General features: G+C 41.6%; 1 protein-coding gene across 2 annotated transcripts in view; it reads right to left on the reverse strand.

Annotated features, from left to right (window-relative positions):
- Nucleotides 1-1,006: 1,006 nt before the first annotated feature.
- Nucleotides 1,007-20,519, reverse strand: part of SORCS1 (sortilin related VPS10 domain containing receptor 1) — a 263,410-nt gene continuing 243,897 nt past the window's right edge. The window contains exons 23-28 of one of the 2 annotated variants that reach the window (XM_056495392.1): nucleotides 18,973-19,104; nucleotides 9,646-9,745; nucleotides 6,253-6,358; nucleotides 5,918-6,078; nucleotides 4,393-4,511; nucleotides 2,705-3,063 (exon numbers count right to left, since the gene is read on the reverse strand). In XM_056495392.1, coding sequence (XP_056351367.1) covers nucleotides 3,007-3,063; nucleotides 4,393-4,511; nucleotides 5,918-6,078; nucleotides 6,253-6,358; nucleotides 9,646-9,745; nucleotides 18,973-19,104 — 675 coding nt within the window. In that variant the 3' untranslated portion in view covers nucleotides 2,705-3,006. Of the gene's footprint in view, nucleotides 3,064-4,392; nucleotides 4,512-5,917; nucleotides 6,079-6,252; nucleotides 6,359-9,645; nucleotides 9,746-18,972; nucleotides 19,105-20,519 lie in introns of both variants that reach the window. The other variant, XM_056495393.1, reaches the window with a different exon arrangement.

The following is a 20,519-nucleotide window of genomic DNA, read 5'->3' on the forward strand; positions in this document are numbered from 1 at the left end:
TCTTTGTTTACTCTCACAGTGTTCATCCATTAGCAGTGAATTACTGTGTTGTTATACAAACCAGAAAACAACTACAAATAACAATCAGTCTCTGCCTCAGGACACAGAACAAGCTGAAGAGAATGATCTGAAAATGCTGTACAGAGATGCTTGCCAAACCAGACTTGCTGTTTATGGCCAGAACAGATGCCTGCTAATTCAGGTGGGTACTTAAACTATTAAAGCAGATTATGGCTTCACACACCTCAGTGAGGCACCTGCACTGCTGCCATTCCAGCCTGAATGGAGAAGGCTGCAGTGTCCACTTGAACATTCTGGGCTAATAATTGTTAACTACACTGGGGTCTGCCCAGGACTGAAAACTCCTCCAATGGGAAAACCCAGAATTCCTGGACTCAGAATATGTCATACCACAGCCTTGGTTGTTGAGGATCCCAAACCCCAGATCTTTGACTGTATGTGCATACATAAATTCAGATCCTAAGGTACAATAAAAACCCACTGAACCAGGATCCTGTTATAAAGGTGGCTGCATCCTGACTTGAAAGGCAGAGAAGTTCTGTTTTCTTCCTCTTTTTTTTTTTCTCAGCACCATGCATCCACTGCCATATGGTAAGCTGACAGAAACTTCCTAGGCTTCATTTTATTCACATGTAAATTAACCAGTAATGCTAAAAATTCAGACTTTCCTTCATCAGTGCTGGCAGAAGCAGAGCCAAAAAAAATATATATTTTAAAGGAACATTTAACAGAGACTGTATGGGGTCAGGGAATGGAGTTGGGAGTTCCAGGGAACTGCTTAGAGCTCTATCACTGCATGCTTGGAAAGCAGAAAAATGAAGGATTGAGAAGGTTATCTTTATATTGGCATCTTGCTTCTAGGAACTGCACTCCCCTCATTTGTGAACATCCATATCTTTTTAGGTTATCAACTACCTCCTGTTTTAATATTATTAGTGATTCCCACCAGGAACAGAGGCTAAAATGAGCAAGGAAACCATGGGCCTTCATTTAGAGACATAATCTGTTTAATAAATATGACTGTAAAAGCAATAAACAATAGCAATTATACATTACGCTACATTGTATTCAACGAAAGGGGAAAAAGAAGATGAAAAAGTACATCAAAAAAAGTAATTTTAAAATTAGAAATAGTTCCAACACTATAAGAAAACTTTTTGATTGGCTTACTATAAAAATAAGTTGGCTAATGTTGGACTTCAGTGGGGACTATTATACAGTTGCAGTCAAAACTTTCCCATCTTTCTTAAAGCTGTAGTTGCAAACACAATAGCAAAGCCTACAAATTGCTGTTTCTACCAGTCCTCAGAGAAACTGCAGAGAGAGGCAGAGGACTCTGTACTGTGATTATCCTTTAACTGCTATGGGACTAATGACCTTGATATCATTTTTGTTTTGCCAGCAAGTGGGTTGATTTAGGTTTGTGCCCAGTTTGTGACAGAGAAATTCAAACCCACCACCACCAAATCCTGCCCTGGGACTCTGGGCCACACTGACCATGCTGCCTTCTCCTCGTTTTGGCTCATGGCACTGTCTACTGAACAAACCCACCTGTGTCAGCAATCAGGGTGCCTCCTGTGTGTGCCTCACTGACTGTGCACTGGCCTCTACCTGCCTCCACCTGACACAGGCAAGTGTACACTGGTTACAGCACTTCTGTCTGCACTCCAAACCAAAATCCTGGTGCTAGGTTTAATTACCTGAGTTGGGTTGGAAACCAATAGTTGTAATGACCAGGGGCTGGGTTTTACACAGCTCTCCAGTGTCTTTGGAGGACGTGTTTGAGGTGTGCTAATCCTGCTTTCCTGCTGCTCCCTTGCACAGTCTATGTGAACATGTCCTACAGCCTCATCTCCACTTGCAGGGTAAGATACAAGCTTAAGTTATTGGTAAGAAATCAAATCTGGTGTAAGAGTGGTCCTGTGGTGCTGAGGCTCAAAATGCATGGCAACAGTCCCAGGCCAAATTCTCCCTTCTCTGCCCACAGCCCACAGTGGCAGGAGCCTGCAGGTCTGCAACCAATGGGGGTGCCAAAGAAAGCCACAGGAAAACTGTGCACAGACCTTTTCTGCTCCCTATTCTATGGACAAGGTGCATTTCCAAAAACTGACACCCTTTGGGTGACTCTGAAAGGGCAGAGATCTGTGACTGCCCAGACAAACTCAGCCATCAGCACTCCATGGAGCTGAGGGTGTTTCTTTCTCTCAGCCAAACTGAAGGTGTAAGGCTGGCACAAAGCACAGTAAGTTCTTGCTGGCAGTAACTCATCTGCAATGCAACTGGTTCTGTCCTGCTCTAGGGTTAGGAGGCAGTGTTATCCTCCATGGCACTACCAGTGGGATGCCCTGGTGTGAGCAGGCTGGCAAAGCTGCTTTTGAAGGAGCTGGCATCACCCACACTCACACAGCTCCTCACACGTGGGGCACAGGCAGCAGCTGCAGCTAGAGGAATGAAGGGCAGAGTCCTAACAGAGAGATAAACCAGGCTGACCAAGAATATTTCAGTGCCTTAAAACTCCAGTGTGATTTCTGTGTGTGTGTCCTGCCAGAGCAGCCCCAAGTGCTAAAAGAGCAGTTAAACCTAAAGCCCAGAACCCCAAACACTCCCTCCCACCTCCCACCACCCAGCCCTTCTCCCCCACATCCCAGCCCATCCCTCTCCCTAAAGAGGAGACCCTCCCCATGCATATTCTTGGCCTATAACATTATGAATTTTCTACAAATTAGAGACAGATCAGAAAAAAAGAGAGTGGAAGGGTGAGGGGAAGGGCTGCAGGAGTGAATAGTGGTACCAGTTCCTCTCCCCCCACCCCCCACTAAAATTGAACACCTGTACAATGCAGTTCCACTATGGTCTCAGTATAATGTCCACATGCACAGGCTTAAAGCTAAAAACCCTTTGTCATCTGAAGAATTAAAAAGTCCAAATGCAGTGAGCTGTCCTCCTTTTTTTAGATACAGATGTTGGTGTCCTCAGTTCAACCATTTACATAGGTAGGGATTTCTTTTGTGCTCTGGGACTCAGCAGCTGTGGAAATACTTCCTGTGGCAAAGAACAAAATAGAAGTCAGTAAATAACATGCATATTTAGTCAAGGAAGAGCTTGCAGGTATCACCTTGATGGCCTTTGGGATTCAGCTGTTTCAGACTGACACACACTTTCCAGAAATATTTTCTTGTCATTCAAACACTGAAGATGATGTCCTGTTCTTTTGCTAATGAAGATGATTCACCCATGTTGAAAGGTAGAGGGAAAAGCAGGAGCAGAGGGGTGGAGGGAAGGAGGGTTGAGGTCCTCAGAGGAAATGTGTAACTCATTTGCAATGATAAGGTGTTGGAAATTTCATAAATACCCTTAACCTTTGCATTTGCAAAAGAAGTGCTGAAACAACTCAGAAAATAGGAAAGTGAGGTTTTGCTGCCAGAGTTTGGAGAGAAAATTAAATGATGCAGGGACATTAATTCTGATCCCTCCAAGGCAGGATCCCTGAATGTCAGTCAAAGGTGATGGAAAAAAGATGGTTTCTGAACAAGCATACAAAAGAGAAACACCCAATTACAGTCTTGCTTTGTTTTCCCAAAAGAAAGAAAACTCATTAAAAAAGAAATTGCTGATTTCCAGAAACAGATGAAGTACTTGTATAGCAGAGTGCCTTTGCACTTTCTATTCTGTTCACACCTAGGTCCAGACCTTCTCATTTTGTCAATGAGCTCTGATTCAGTTTTCTAATTCATCTCACTGACAGGATGAAAAAACACCCTTAGGAAGTTTGTTGGACTGATTCCTTTTGATACATAATTGAGTCTGTGTATCTCACATATTTAACTTTAGTGCTCAATCCTGCAGCCACAGGTGCAAACCAAGGAGTTGTAAAAGGCCAATTTCTGGCACAATGCAGTGTTCAGTAGCACAGCTGAAAAATGTATAAAATTCTGGCTGTTATAGAAAGCCAGAAATGCTATAGATGAAATGAAATTAAATGAAAACCTGCCCCCAACATTTGCTTTTGGCTTTTCTTATCCTGGAGCCTTCCAGGGTTCAAGTTTCCACCAGCAGCAAGAGCAGATATGAAGGTCCCTTGCATAGAGCTGGCAGTGACTGACCCTTGCCACTGCAGCCTGAGAGACATGTGATAACATTTTTGCCTTCTCCTGGAACTGCATTAACCACCACCACTGCATTCTTTTAGAAAGGAGGAGCTCAAAGCCCAAAGCTCACCCAACTCTAGAAAGAGAGCTGCTGACTTGAAATTTGGTGTTTCTCTTAACATCTTACAGCAATTTTGCCTTGGAGGTTTCTTAGGGAGAAAAAAACCAACAATAACAAAAAAAAACCACAAACATTAAAAAAATTGTTAAGTTTAGGACCCACCGCTCTGGGTCTTGGCTTGAAATCTCTTGGTGATCCACAGGCTTTTTGGAAGTCCTCTGTCCAGACTACCCTGGTTGCATTTCCTTTCCTTGGGTTCTGCACTGTGGCCTGAGGTTGCTCTGTATGGGGAATACCACATGGAAGGTTGGTCCCCTCACTCCATCCTGTGTCCTGCTAAGCAGGGGTGTCCAGGTCTGCTGATGAATAGCTGCTTAAAAGCTTTTAATAGCTAAAAAACCTCCTTAGTGAACAGGTTAGGAGAGATCAGCACTGACTGCAGTGGAGCTTCCAGCTTAGACACCAGTTTCATCAAAAGCCTTTCTCCTTTTTCCTCCCAGGTTCTTTCACAGGCTGCAATCTTAGCCCATCACACTCCCCCCTTTAACTCCTCTTTTCCTTGGTCTCTCTCTGCAGTAGCCATGACTCCAAACCTGCTTCAGCAAACACTCCAATAGATTTTAGAACATCCTCAGGTCAGAGCTAAGGTTTGTTTAGGCTGATGACACTGTGCAAATAAGGAATCTCAGTTGCAATTGTGCTTCACTCCTGCCTAAGCTGCAGAATCACAAAGAGGTGGGGTTGGAAGGGACCTCTGGATATAATTCCACCCAGAGCAGGTTACACAGGATCATGTCCAGGAGAGTTCTCACTATCTCCAGAGAAGGACACTCCACAACATCCCTGGGCAGCCTTTTCTCTTTAATTCTTCTAAAACAGGTGCATTTCTTTATTTGCAGGGGTACCTGCAGTCTGGACCAGCAGAATTGTCACCTCATGAGTGAAGCTGAGCATTGCCAAAGCAGTCCTGGCTTTAACAGAACATGTCTCCAGACTGAAACCTCCCTGCTCTGTCCCAGTCCTTCTACTCCAGCCAGGGTAACAGAAAACAGACTGATCCCAGAAGGCCCTGTCCAAATCCATTCACTGTAGGTCCTAAAAAAGCCTGCTTTTGGAAATAATCAAACACAGAGGCCTCTGGGAGAAGTCAGCCTGAGGATAAACCCAGCTGTCCAATACTGAGATCCCAGGTTTTACTCAGTTTATTTGGGAATCAGCCAGAATAACTCTGCTGCAGGCAACAAGGTCTGGCACAGCACTAAGATCCCAGCAGTCAAATCATCAGCAGATATTTAGCTTTTAGATATTACTTACCAAATCACCTGCTCACCTCCATGTTCCAGGTGAGGGTGGCTGAAGTTCTTCTGGCTATGGGGCTTAGCCCCACAACTATATCAGCCCCAGCAAAGTAAATTACATTGCCAGCAGGATTTTTTTGAGAAGGGGAGGGGATCTACGTAGAGCAACTAGGAGAGAGAAAAAGCCTAAAGTTGTTCCCCTCCCTTTCATCACATGGCAGTGAGGGAGAGGGAAGAGTTAGAAGGTTTCCTGTAGCAAATCTGATGTTGCAGCAGAAGAGGGTGGGAGGAGGATTGTGCAGGAATATGGGAAGAGGGGAGGCTGAGAAAAAGGTTAGCCAATTATAAGTCGGAGTCTGAGCAGCTGCAGGATGCTGCAAGTTATTTACCTATGGGGTGGACTTCCAACTTCTCATCTACTAGTTGCTCAGGGCTCATCAGCTCACTTTGAGGGACATTAGGTATGCTTTCCCTCTGACTGACTGGACTGACCATCTCTTGATCTTTTTCATTCTGCATCTGTGCATATATATTAAGGCCAGGAATCTTCCTAAAACATTAACAGAAACCATCATTGTGTGGTACTCTGGCAGATGATGTAGTATCAGCTTTTACAAACCAAAAAAACAGCTCACTCAGAAAAAAAACAACCCAGCAAGCAAACCCAAACACCTCACTGAAAGGCAGCAATGGAGAGGAGGAAATGGCTCAGGGAAGCTCATACCTTTTGAACTTGTAGATGACAAACACAGCTAGTCCCACAAAAACCACAGAGAGGAGCATCAGCATGGCTGAGCCACTGTGACTGGGAGTGAGGTCCACCAGGGGAGCTGCAAGAGAGGAGGAGGTTAGAGGCACCCCAGCCTGAAGGGAAAGCTGCTCCCTCCACAAACACGGCTCATTCTCCCCTCTTATTGCACTCATAGCAGGTCTACACATCTCCTGGGCTTCCCTCCCTTTTTAATCCACCTGGGATGAACCCCAAGTTTAGATCACCTGTGGTGCTCAACATATCCCTTGATATGAAGTTCACAGCTTTTCCTTTAGAGAACTTTCTTTCAGATTCAAGAAAAAAAAAAACAAAACAACAAAACACACCAAAACCAATCTTAATCAGACAGAGCCTCTCTTCACTTCTCCTCAAGAGTTTTGCTCACCATGTTGCCATAACCCCTCCCAAAATAAGGCCACCCAACCCATGCAGAAGCATGGATTTCCCAGAAATACGAAGTGAATGGTATTGAACAGAGTTTCCATCACTCTCACACACACATTCAGGAAGGCAGTGAGCCTCCAGGCAGTTCCACAGTAGGAGCAGAGCAGTCAGTTGCTCATGCAGACAGGCACAGAGCTCCAGCTGTGCCAGGACAGGAGCAAACACATCCTCACACACAGAGCACAGCCCAGGTAGTGCCCTCCTCTGCAGGGCACTCACAGCCAGCTCCAGCTGCTGCCAAACACATCCCCTCCTACCCCTGAGCTCCTCTCATGCACTGAACAGAGCCCTCCTAAACCAGAGCCAGAAGACACAAGGAAACAGGCACACACAGCAAAGGCACACACATCACATGCAGATGTATTTTCAGCTTCACACTCAGATTGATAAAGCCAACATTTACAAAGAGAAGTAAAAAACCTTCCCTTTCCCACATCCAGCAGGAACCAAAATGAAAGAATCCATTAATATGAATTCCTTACACATCTCCACTCTGTCCCCTCTCCATCTGTGTTTTGTGGGGCTCTGCAGCTCTGTGGGATGACAAAGTGGCTCTCCAGCCTATTCAGATTCAGCATCACTCAATGTTCTTGCTCTAATGCTGCACTGAGAGCCTAGTAATAAACAGCTATTTAACTGCTTTGTGAGGAATATTGGCATATTTTCCTCTGCCTTAGATCTGAAGTTGTTGTCTGTTGGGTTGGGGACATGGGTTTGTTTATCTCATGAGAAGAAGGAATGAACATGATGACTGAATCACAATCTGTTGTCTATAATTGCCATAAATTAATCCTTCCTCCAGTGTGCTCTGAACAAAGAAGACAGAAGTCTGAAATGTGCTGAGGCCAGTGCCTGTCATTCTTCTGAGCTCCAGGGAATGCACACACTCACACACAACACACACACACAGGGTCATTTCTACAGGTTCTTCTTGAATGTCCACTCCAAGCTGCTTCAGAAACCTGCACTTTACTCCCTGCAGGTTCTCTGCTGCAGGAAATGCTGCTGTGTGTGGGCAGGCACACACAGAGAGGACACACCTGTGCACTCAGGCATGGCACATAAATCTAGGTGTGCACATGTAAGTGTGAGTACACTTCCAAAAACACCTGCTGAGCTTTGTGGTTCAGCCAGCCACAGCTCACAGCTACCAGAGTCCAGCACAAAATCAGTGGAAAGGCTGGGAAAGAAGGGATAACGCAGCCCAGAGCAGCACCTTGGGCTATCTGCATCCCCTGGATTGTGTTTTCTAAGGGTTGCTTCTGGCACTGTGCTGTGTTCCAGGTTTCCCTGCTTCATTTTATTTCATTTTTTATAAAAGCTTGGATTTCCAAAGGCCAGTTCTGATTTTCTACCAACCCAAACAATAGCTTTTAGCAGAGAAGTCTCTCATGGCTTTTTGTCAGATTCTGAACTATTCACAAGTTTTGGTATGAAATTGGGTCTTTTACTGAGACAGAGAACATGACCTCTGCAGCTTGTTAAAGAGACATAATTCCTCAAAGACCTCACAGTGGCTGTTCTCTGGGTTTTCAGTACATAGTTTGGCCACCCAAGCTCATTTTGCATTCTTACTGAATCCTGTTTCTGCAAGAGACAAAATCCTATAAGGTTCCTATGGGACACTGTGAGTCCAGTTACAGCAATCACTCACTGGTGGCTTTGAGAGAACAGCAAAGCCAACCTTGCAGAAAAAAAGAGTGTTTGCACCTGTTATGGACAGAGAGTACTCCTTCCTGGTGTCTGTGTGCAAATACAAATAAAAACGTGCATTTTTGGTAAAAATTATGAACAATTGCCTGCAACTCCATTTTTGAAGCTGATATTAAATGCTTTTGGTTCTATCTTGTCTAAAAATAAGCATCTGGTCATCTGTTGCACAGCTAATAGAAAGCAGAAATATGCAGCAATATTCCCAGGACAGATATGAGAAAGTTAGTTCTGCTTAGGAAAAATGAAATATTGGAAACCCCAAGCCTTTCTTTTGGGGGAATTTAAATGCAGTCACACTACACCCTTTCTTAATAGTCTCCTTTTCTTACTGCTTACAAGGCAGCACGTAGAATGACACCAGGTTGGGCAGATCCATTCACACCACAAAAAGCTTTCTGGAGAGCAGTTTGCTGGTACAAATGAACTGAGGGTTTAGGTTTGCAAGTTACCAAAAGAAGCTGATACCAATTGATCAGAATTATCAGCAGTGCCTGGGGAAAGTGAACTCCTAAGAGTGGGGATTGGTTTGTCCTATCTCTGGAAATAATTTAGTAGGACCTGTGCTGTGAAATAAGGTTTCAGCATGCAGAATGGACAGTGACATATGTAATTAAATATCAGGACTTTGGAGATGACTTATTTTGAGATAGGATTAGCTAAAGCCCAATGCCTGATTTTATTTTTGTCCATATCTTATTTTCTTTTGTCTTTTGTGCATATCTATATTGACTCTAGTCTTTCAGACTGCTGAACAACTTTTGAGCAGTGTTTAATTGCTTTGAATGCTTGCTGACTCTAGAATATCTGCACATATCCAAGGCTAGCAGGTAACTTTTGCACTGTGTGACCCAGGCTGAAAATGCCATGGTGCTGCTTAGCTGTTAAATATTTCAGAGATAACCAAGAAATACACACTTCTACTGCTACTTTTACCATGTTTCAAAAAAAGCAGTAAATTCTTGCACCTAAGGAAACAGAAGGATTATCTGTAAATGCAAAAGCCACTATATCTTTTTGGCATGATATAGAAAGGTGAGGAAGAGCAGACATTTTAATGTCTGCTTATACATGGTGCTGTTATTGTGATATAAAAATAAGAAATGTTTAAAATAATGTTTAAATAGCACAGTACTACCATTGATATATTGCTTGCTGTGCTACAGAGCTACACAGAGAGAGGACACTCACCTGCTGTTAAATGGGCAGCATGGACAAGGATTCGAACTCCTGGCTTCAACTCAAAATGGACCAGGTTTTGATTCAGTTTCTGGATCAATGTTTCTGAAATCTGGGAAGGAAAAAAAAATCCAACCAACCAACAAACAAAAAAGAAAGAAATAAAAAAAGAATAAGGAAATGCATTTGTTTCCTCACAGATTGCTATCACCTCACAATGGAGGATTTTGGACAGGGTGGTTTGTGTGTGGTCAGCACTGACTGAGCAACAAGGTGCCCTGTCACACCTCTGTGGGAGCAGCCCAGCAGTAAAAGGGGATTGAACCCCACAGGACATTCACATTTTCACATGGGAAAGTGGCCACAGGACCAGCCAGCAGCAGCACTGGTCAGTGAACTCATTCACTGTTCAAGGGAAAAGGAACATTTCCATTGTTAATCAACACTTGCTCGTAGGGAATAACTTCTTGATGGCTGAGTGGCCAGTTCCATGCTCTTAGAGGATTTTCATAACATGAAAATATACCTGGATAAAAATGAATGGTTTAGATTCTTGCCACAGCTGGCAGTTAATTTTCCAGTTCTAAAAGCAAATTTCATTTCATCCAGCTCTGAGATTCAAAACAGCTGCTCCCTAATCCTTAAAAATGTACCAGAACCAGCTTCAATCTCTTAAGTATTTACTGATACAGAATGTGGCTTAAACAAAATACATGTTCTATCTCTTCTTATGGGTTACATGCATGACCCACTCTCTTTCATGGGGGAGATATTCCACAGAGCTTTCAGACCACCAGATTATCCTTCCATAACTGACAGCATCAACAGAGCCCTAACAGAAATGAAGCAGATTACTCCTCCTTCAAGGACACAACAGAAAAGATGAGCATTTGCTGAGATAGGACCCCATGAAATCTGTATTTGTACAGTAAAGGAGCCAAACTTTGGTCCAATCTGTTGGCAAACATGCCTTTTTTTAAGTCAGTTTGTCACAATATGCAGAGATCCACTTTTTCCACATCACATCACACTTCATTAGATGCAAGAAGTTCCAGACATCTTGCCATTAAAAACAAAAAATTCAGATAGATTAATCAAAGAATGGAAGCCTACAGACATGGTGTTGACAGTTTGTTGTGTGTCTTTTGTATGTTCATTTGCCTCACATTTCATGTATTTCACATTTTCTTACAACACAGATCAATTTTTCAATTCAACAGTCACAGCTCTCCAGGTTGGCTTATTAAGGAGAGGTGGTTGGAAAACTGGAAAAACAACATCCCCCCATAAACCTGAATATGCAGTTGCTCAGAATGTGTTTTTATAGCCATGAAATCAGGATCAAGTGGAATCCTATTCTAGTGTTCACCACTTAATTCAATTTGTTTTAAATAAATCCTTATTCCTTCTTGAAGATTAATGAAAAATTGTCAGAAAAAAAGAACATTCCAATAATTTTTACACCATCTTTTTCATGTTATTCATTTTTGTCTGGTTGAGCTATTTCAGTGAATTCTACCCAGATATGATTAGATGTTCCTTGGCTATCATTCATCACAGTATGAGATTTATATGCTTCTCTTTTTTTTTTAACATTCTTAATGGTTCTTTCAATACTTTTGGCTCATACACTTCATTTCTGGCTGCTGATCACTTGAATAGGTGCCTTCAGTCCAATATCAATTTGGCAATAACTCTTACAGGCATTTTATTTATATTTTTAAATATATCTCTTTAAAGTCACAATTTATTTCATGAGTGCCAGAATGAGCAGCAAATATATTTCTTCCAATAGCAAGAAAAAAAATACCACCTGCATTCAAAGAGCCATCTGTTGAGCTCAGAGCAGCAGGGATGGTGACACAAAGATGTGCAGTACATGAAGAATGCCTGGGAAGCAAATTATAGCCCTCTTTAAGGATTTGAGTGTATTAATAACCAAGATTGACAACTATAAAAAGTTTTTCATCTCTAAAACTAGAGCAACAGATGCAGATTGGTATGCTGCAAGCCAGGTACATTAATGGCTCATGGAACTAATGGGGAAAGTATCATGCTGGTTGTATCCAGTCCTACAGAAAACCCAACAGCTCCCTCCATAACCCTGCAGGAATTTTCCTTGCAGGAATTTTCCTTTCTGCTATGAGATCCTGGTGCTGGGGCAGCTGAGCCTCTGGAAAAAACAAACAAACAAACAAACAAAAAAAAAAAAAAAAAAAAAAAAAAAAGAAAAAACCACAAGCAAATAAAAGACAGTAAACTAAAGAAAGGAGACAAACACATTGTGTGTTATTCCTCTTCAACTCATTGTGATAGCTGCACAAAATGGCAAGGAAAGAAAGAGGCAAAAAAAGTGCTGGAGAATGGCTTCCTCAAGGAGTTGGGCAAGAAATGGAGGAATGGGAGAATGTGGAGAAAGTCAGCATGAGAAGGTACAAGAGATTTGGTTGGGCACTAGTGACTGGAAGGGACAGTGAGATGTCCCCTGGCTGAGAGCTCCTGTGGCAGAACAGCAGCTGAGGGGTGCTGGGGCTGCCTGCCACAGGCAAGGTGTGTGAGAGGAAAGTCAACAGGTATTCCTCTCTGGAGGGCCAATGGAGAGGAAAAACAGGAAGGAGAGAGGCAGGAAGGGTGAGGTAGTAATGAAAAGGAAGAAAGTCAGAAAGAAGGAGTCACAACTGAAATTTATTATCACTGTATTGCTTTGTTACTTGATTATGAATGAGGACTTCATTGTCTAACACCCTGTACAAATTCATCTCAGACTAAAATAATTTCTGCCTGAGACCATCAGTGTCTCAGCAGAGGCTTGAAACAGCCAGAACTGTTCCAGGACTACACACAAAGTGTCCAAACTGGCAGCAACACTCTTCATTCTGCACAGAATATGGAGCATATTTCCTTGGCTCGATTCATTACATGTTCTCCCAGTGGCCTTTTGTGTACAGCTTTTTTTTTTTTTTTTAACCTTGGTCTTTATAGAATCTGAACAAGTGAACAAAGTGAGTTACAGCCTAAGATCTTCAAAAGTGCCAGAAGTTCTAGTGAGAATCAGACATCTGCCTTCCTCAGGCAGCTCTGGAGATTCCTGACACACACATCCAAGGGAACAACAGATGCATTCAGACGTGTTTTCAAAATGTTTGCTTGCTTGGTACAATATTTTTGTTTTTCTTTATGTGGAAAACAAGATTCTCTTCAAAACAGACAGAGTGAAAATGCATATCTGTGCTCCTAAAAATGATCTGAAATAGAAACCATACATAATGGCTTACAAAAGCCAGTATTTGAGATCAGTGAGCAGCTTACATAAACCTCAAGGGCAAATTCACATTGGGAATGGACCCTGCTCTCTAAAGCTGGACCTGGCAATGTTTGTGGTCCTCACATGGTCCCAAGGGGACCTGTGCACTGAAAGGTGTCAGGACATTTGCTTTGGGATTGGAGAACAGACTCCTCTTCCTTTCTTATTCTATCAAGCCTATTTCTAGCTCAGTTACCAGACTTTAATCTAGGAGTGGTTCTGACTTGACTCATTTTCAGTATTAATAAAGTGAATTAAATTTTTACACAAAGGCTGATCTCAGTTGTTGAGGTAATAAAAAGGTTTTGATGGTAAACATTTTTGGGTTTGTGCTTCCCTTTATTTCTGCACTCAAAGTGATACCATGGATGCATTTTGGTTTAAAAAGCAGAAAAGGAAACATCAAAGTACTTTGAGTTGTTCCAAAAATAGCAATGTGACTCCAGGTAAACAGCCAGATCTCCATCTGAGGAACAGGTTGGCCTCAGGACTCCCCCTCCTCATCTCTCCCTCCTGGAGATGCAACTAACTTAGCTGAAGACAAAACTTCTTAGAATAGCAACCTCTTAATTTATAGTCTTCAAGAGTCTCTCTTGTGAAAATAATTAGCTTTCAGAATTAGTTTTGGTCCTTAACTGAGCCTCATTGACTTTATCTGCTTCATTTGCAGAATTAAGCATGATGTGCAAAAATAATTCAGTAATAGGAACTATTCTTCATGTATCATTTTTCATCAAAGGACACATAATGAATAATAATAACAGACAATTTGTGAATGGAAAAAAAAGAGATTCCAATTTAAAAATGGAACAAAACAAAAATTAATTTGGCTTCTCTTAGCATTTTGTCAGATTTAGGACTGTAAAAGAACCATGTGAACCAAGAAGTAGAATTATCACTGAGAAGGGCATTTTCCCATACCTTTATTGACTTTTGAAACCCCTGATGTAAATTATTTTAGACTAATTGAATGTGATTCAACTGTGCCAGTATGCACTAGCTAAGAATCTTGATAATTTTATAGATACTGTGTAAAGATCCCAGCTAATGAGTGCTACACTTCAATTCATCCAGCAAATCAATAAACAACTAAGGAAAGAATTATGCACATTGATTTAGGAGGAAGAAACTTGAACCAACATTGGGAAAGTGAAGCAGGAGTCAGGGCCAATGTGGAATTCTTTAAACTGTGCCACTTGCCCTGGATAACCTTGGACACTTCACATGGGGCCTCTAAAGCTTGCTTGCCTTAGCACTGAAAAGAGCACAGGCACTGACTTACTGGCTCCAGCAGGAATTTCTTCTGATCTTTAATGAAAGATGCTAAATTCAACTGCTGGGAGTACCCAGGGACACAGTGAGAGCACGAGGCAGAGGATATTTCTGTGGTTACTCTGGGACAAGAATGGAACAGCAGATATGAACCCAGAGAGAACCTGGACATAAAAGCCAGGATCCACTTTTGATGAACAAAGGCAACCAAAAACAGCCTTGAGAATCAAGGGCTGCTCTGTACACTGAGCAAAAGATGAGGGAGAGAGGGCTGACAGTCACATGGCAGGAGTTAACTCAGAGGTACAAAGACAAGAGATTTACACAGCCTCTCCTACAGCACACAAGCAGCTATCAAGAAAAGCTGGCTAAGGAAAAAAAGCCCCTGGTACAAGGTATTTTGATTATTCCATCCTCTCCTCATCTGCCTTTACTTCTTAATACTGACCCAACCTGCCCTAAGTGGAAGACCTGATCTTCATTCAAAGGCACAGATGTTAAAAAAAAATCTCTCCTAGTAAACATTACATGATTTACCCCATATATCAACCTCTTCCTGGAATTTAATTCCCAGGACTGATTGGCACAATTTTCTGTAAGATTTGAAGGTGTTCACTGTCATGATCTTGTTGCTAAAAATATTTTGGTGATGGGCACACTTGAAATACTTCAGAGAAAAGGAAAATACTGAAAGCAAATACACTGAAACACTACAGCTTAGGAGGGTGGCTGAAAGAAAACCCCAAACTATAAAATAAGATAGAAGCTCCATCAGCTACAAAGAAGCAGATGTAAAACTAAATCTGCCTTAAGGAAAGAATCCCAGGAGGTATGTGCTTCCAGGCTTCCTGGATGCCACTCTCAATGGTTTTAAATTCACAAGAGGTATTTAATCTCTGCAGTTCATCACTGTCCATTTGGTATTCAGTCATCCATGTCATTTCCCATCTCTTTGGCTGGATACAGGCACTGGCCACAGCTGCAACACACTGAGTACAGTTGGCCACCAACCAGCTGATGTCACCATTTGCCAAAGTCTCCATCCTGCTCTGTTGCTGAGAGCTCTTCTCAGAGGAAAGATTAATGGCCTCAAATGCCATTAACTATCTGCTCCTACCCCTGTTTTGCATTCTTCTACAGTAATTTTGAATAGGCCAGTGAAAAGCACCCAAATGGAGAACTAAAGAGAAATTCAGGATAACAGTGAAACCTTTTAGTTGATATGAAAACATCACTTCAGAATTTTCAGTTACCTTCTGCTTACATTTCCTTTGACTAAAAGAAAATGCATTCATTATGTTTGACAAAAAGCCCCCACTAGCAAACAACATGAAAAGAAGATAATTTGTGAAATGCATAAATAAAAAGGTAAACCCTCTGAATCCTCCTATTGAGTAAAACTATACACTGAAATGAATAGAGTAACCATAACTGCCCTCTACCGAATTTTAAATAGAATATTTTCCTACCAAGCATTCATTTTGAACTGGATTTGTGCTAAAAATAACTAAATTTCTTGAAATGTTACTATCAGAGATTTGCCTTTCACTAAAGAGAAAGAATTTTGTGCTTTTGAAGTAGCAGATCTGAATTCTGTAATCATCAAATTCACCAAGCCTATCCATGAAGATGCTGTAACAACTGCATTCCAGCCCAAGTGGCCAGTGGCAATCCTGGTTTTGCAAGATTTGGGATATTTCAGTGTTGTTGCAGTCACAGCATGTGAATCAAAGACCAGTGCTTGACAACTGCCAACTATTCCTACATTTTTAAACAGGGTGGTAGCCTGTCCTCAGCTACTGTTAAATGAAATAGAACAATCCAATGACAAAATTAAAAAAGAAAAGAAAAATAGAAAAAGCCACAATATTCCTGTCAAAGATTTTGTGAATGTGTTTTGGGCTTCTGCAGGATTACAAGGCCTTTTGATTTTTTTAGGAAACTGTGAAGAATAACTTTGCACTGACTACAGAAAGTGGAGTGGATATCAAGAACTTTTTATGTATTTATATATTAGGTGGAGTTGTCCTATGTTGCACATAGAGAAAACTCCCCCAGACTCACATGTAGCTGTATTTTTTTAGTTGTCAACAGCTAAAAGTCAAACTTATTAAAGGCACATTAGTTGCCAATGGAAAATACTAGGAATGCAGACTTCACATTTCTAAATGCAAACATATGACAATAATTGATTCCATGTATACTTAAAAAAAAAAAATTGGGGCAATTGTATGAGCGTGATACATCAAGAAAATGACATTTACCATCTAACCACAGTCTCAGAGAGACATGAATACACTACACTCATGGAAATGTACATCTGTCAAGTGCAGCACTACTGCAGTCCCACCACTGCTGGCTACTGTGTTCAGACCCATAAAACATGTGTGGCACACAGGAGTATTATTAACTTCGATAATTGGGAAACCAAGACCTAGATTTCCAAGAGATTGTGGACATTTATGTGCCTCTGAAGCCAATGGGAATTATGTACCTAGAGACAAGTGGCCGGACAGAGAGACCTAAAAGTATGTTTACAAAGCCAAATGAGTATGTATCAGATAAAAACAGAACAGCCTAATCCACCTCAAGGGGAAACAGCAAAATGTAAGCCTCCCCTGGCTATTAAATATGAATGAGATTTACTGGTAAATGTGAAATCCATGAAACCACACACACCCCTCATGGCCACCCATGGCAGGACAGTGGTCTAGCTCAGGGGATGAAGAAAGAAATCTCTGTAATCAAGTGTTTCCTTAAGGTACCTTATTCCATTGCAGTACTTGTGTAAACTATTCCCATTTTATTCCCTGCATACTTGGAAGTTTCTCTTCTAAACTAGAAAAAATGATTCAGAACTGTAACTCCTTTGGGTGTGCACCTGCAAACTGACAAACTCACATACATGCCTTTGAACAAGCTACTGAATAATCTATGTTCCTTGCCCAGGAGCACAAACCAGACTTCTGTTCCTACCAGAAAAGAGCACTGTACATCACAAGTACCTCAGAAGCAACATAAGCTGTAGCCATCAAACATCTGCCCCAATACTCATCCCAGCAACCTCAAGCACGGGGGGAGGCTGTTGAGAGAGCTCTGAAACACTTTGGGCAAGGCACAGTGAGGATCACAGGCAAAATGGATGACAAAACAGGAGCAGGATCAGAGTATGCTGCAGAGCATAGACACCTTTTGTGGCCCTTGGGCAGTTCTCACTAAAAACTTCACCATTTTCTACTAGAGTTATTAGGAAGGGGAATGCAGCACCCACAGACCAAAAAGAAAAACACTCTGACCATCCTGGGTTTTTTTCAGAAGAAAGAACTGGCTGCAAATGGCAAATAGTTTCTTTCTCCTCTAAAGGCTACCATTTGGACCCTGCAGGATGCCAGAGATATTGATGGAGTCCCACTGAAAATGACATTTCTTCTTGTCCATGAAATAGGCCATGAGAGCACTGCCAGGGCTTCTTCTCTCCACAGCCACAAAGACTCTGTCTTTACAGGAGAGAAAAAGAGAGGCATAAAAAGAGGGAGAAAAAGCAAGCTGCTGAGTGCCAGAGGGGAGCTGGGTCAGATGAAAATTTGAAAGTTTATGGACTGGCTTCCTTGCCAATTTGTAAAGGAAGCAAAGAGAAGGGGAAATGAAGAGGAAAAGGAAGGAAAGATTTTTTCCAGAGCAGTAAATCTCCATATTTTTTGTTTATTACATGAGTGGTGAAAACTGAAGAAGGTCATTTGTCAAACCAAAAGATGACAGCTAGGAATGCTGAGCAAGGGAAAGCTTAAGAATATGGGTGACTGGGAGGCTTCAGGCTCACAGCTAAATTAACATGGCTTGAGGCATGGAGACATGGAGCAGAGAGAGGTACAGTGATGCTTCCCTCAGGGCCAGAGTTATTTTTGCCCCTGGAATCTGAACTATGAAGATGAGAGACAGCAAAGGAGCTCTGGGACAAGAGGACATAGTTTAGTGGGCATGTGGCAGTGCTAGGTTATCAGTTGAACTTGATGGCATTAGAGGTCTTTTCCAACCTTAACAATTCTATGACATTTCAGGACTTTTGCCCAGCACAGTGTTTTATCAATTACAGTCCTCCTAGGCCAATCTGGTTGGTCAGACCTTTATGGGTCTGCAGACAGAGTTCTTCACTCATCATAACCTATTTCAGCTGTTTACAGAGAAAACCTTCCACAGCCCCATCTCCAGCACCAGCAGGAAGGCAGGCAGATTGTCCAATCCCATCCCTGTGCCTCCAGCTAAAGAAGTCCTGAACTGCCCAGGTTTACCACCCAGCTCTGTCCTCCAGGGCTTTCTAGACTCTTCACTGTCAAAAACTTTGCTTCGTGAAGCTACTCCACGGTTCCTGTTGGCAGGAATCATTTCCTAAACCCTTCCTTCTTTCTTCCTGCTTCCATGAAGTAAACAGGACTTCTAGGGGAACACAAATGAGCATCTGAACTCCTAAAGACACCTCCAAAGCCTGTTCCCAATGCTGAGGAGAAAAAAAAAATAAACCAAAACTGCCCAAGCCAACCAATCAACCCCCAAAAAACCAGAAACATAAAAAACTCCCAGACCTAAAGAGGATGTAACATGTGTAACACATCATTGAATCAGATGTTCATCAGATGCATCCCTACCATAATTAGCAGTTCTAGCCATACACAAATCCCATATACATACATAGATATATATCTCATGTATATATACACACACAGAAAGGCATAAACACATCCTTCTACAAGTAATGGACTCCATACCTGCTCTAGGTTTGCTGCTGCTCTTTTTTTTTCTCCTGTGGCATCCTGATATGGCAAAATGAAGAGTTCAGCAGACGTGGGCAGGCCAGGGAGCACTGCAACCAGAACCTGCTTGCTGGAAATACCTGTAGCCTGATACACAGACAAAAAATGGAGACAGAAATTGTGGATGGCACTGAGAGCTGAGAGCTCATTCTTTAAGGCATCCCAGTACTATCCCATGTAGTCTCATTGGCTGAAATTTTTAAGTTAGGACTTTAATACCCCCTAGTTTTGACATATTAGATAAAATTCAGAAAAAGGTACCCTACAGTAATTACTACCAGGGACATCTCCAGTCTTATGTTTCAGCTGATGCTGCACAATCAGATTGTGGAGTTATTATCCAGAAAAGGACCTAGTTTAGCCCCCAGGAAGTTTTGTTAGCCAAAGGAAGGAGAAATATTATTTGATTAATTTTCCTCCATTGCCTCTCTGTTGGGAATTATCCACCAAAGGCACTTCAATCTCAAGGTTTTGATTTAACCTGAAGTTTTCAAGTGCTGAATTTAGTTGGTAGAAAAAAAGTGCCTTCAGATACAAGGACAGATCACAGATGCACCACAGAGATTCCCTTGCAGTAAGGACTTGGAAGCCTCTCAAACATTAACTGGAGCTAAATCTCAGGAATTCTCCTCCATGGTAATTCAGGAGCAAAGACATGGAGGAGGTGCTCACTGGAGGAAATGCTGGATGCAAAACTGATCATAAATCACCATTTTCTGAGCTAGTCCTGTGGATAACACAGGTGTGACTGCTGACAGTCTGGGGAAAACCCTGTGCAGTCCCCTCCACCATGCCAAGGAAAAGAATGTGTCTTTGTCCCTTTTTTTTTATCTTGCTTTTTTTTGTAATGTGGATTTAGAGAAAAACCCTTATAAATATATAAAGGTCTCTTATATTCTTAATGAGTATTCTGTGAAGCCAGGGCTTGCATTATTTGTGCTTGCCTGACAGGTTGCTTTAAGGTGTGAAAAAAGACACAGTATTGCCTTCATTTTCAGAGGCTGGGAACAATTTATTTTTTTTCTTTCAAAAGTGAGAGACAGTAGTCATAAAATCAATGATGCGAGCAAATAATTATGATCAAAACAAGAAATAGGATATTTTATGATAATATAAAATTATCCCTACTCAGAGTGAAGATCAGATTTTAGTACAGAACTATAATTTTGTATGCAGAATTTTATCCAAGTCTGATGATATTCTGCAATAAGAATATAATACTTTAATAAAAGTTCATAAAAATTCTATAGCACAGCTATAATTTCCTATTGAATTATTTAGTTATTTGACTCATTTTTATACCTTTAACTTAATTGCTGTAGAAATCTACTGGGTTTATTTTAAATTTTTACAGGAACTTCTCACAAAGGCTTGTTTGAGGTGAATCATTTAGCTATATGAAGATGGATAATTAGCTATCAATTTTTATTTTTTTAATCAAATAACAAAAAGACTTTGTATTTCCACTGCTCTGCTTTTGAAATGCAGCCTTGGTACTGTGG

Source organism: Oenanthe melanoleuca, chromosome 6 (genome assembly GCF_029582105.1).
Source record: "Oenanthe melanoleuca isolate GR-GAL-2019-014 chromosome 6, OMel1.0, whole genome shotgun sequence".
Lineage (NCBI taxonomy): Eukaryota > Metazoa > Chordata > Aves > Passeriformes > Muscicapidae > Oenanthe > Oenanthe melanoleuca.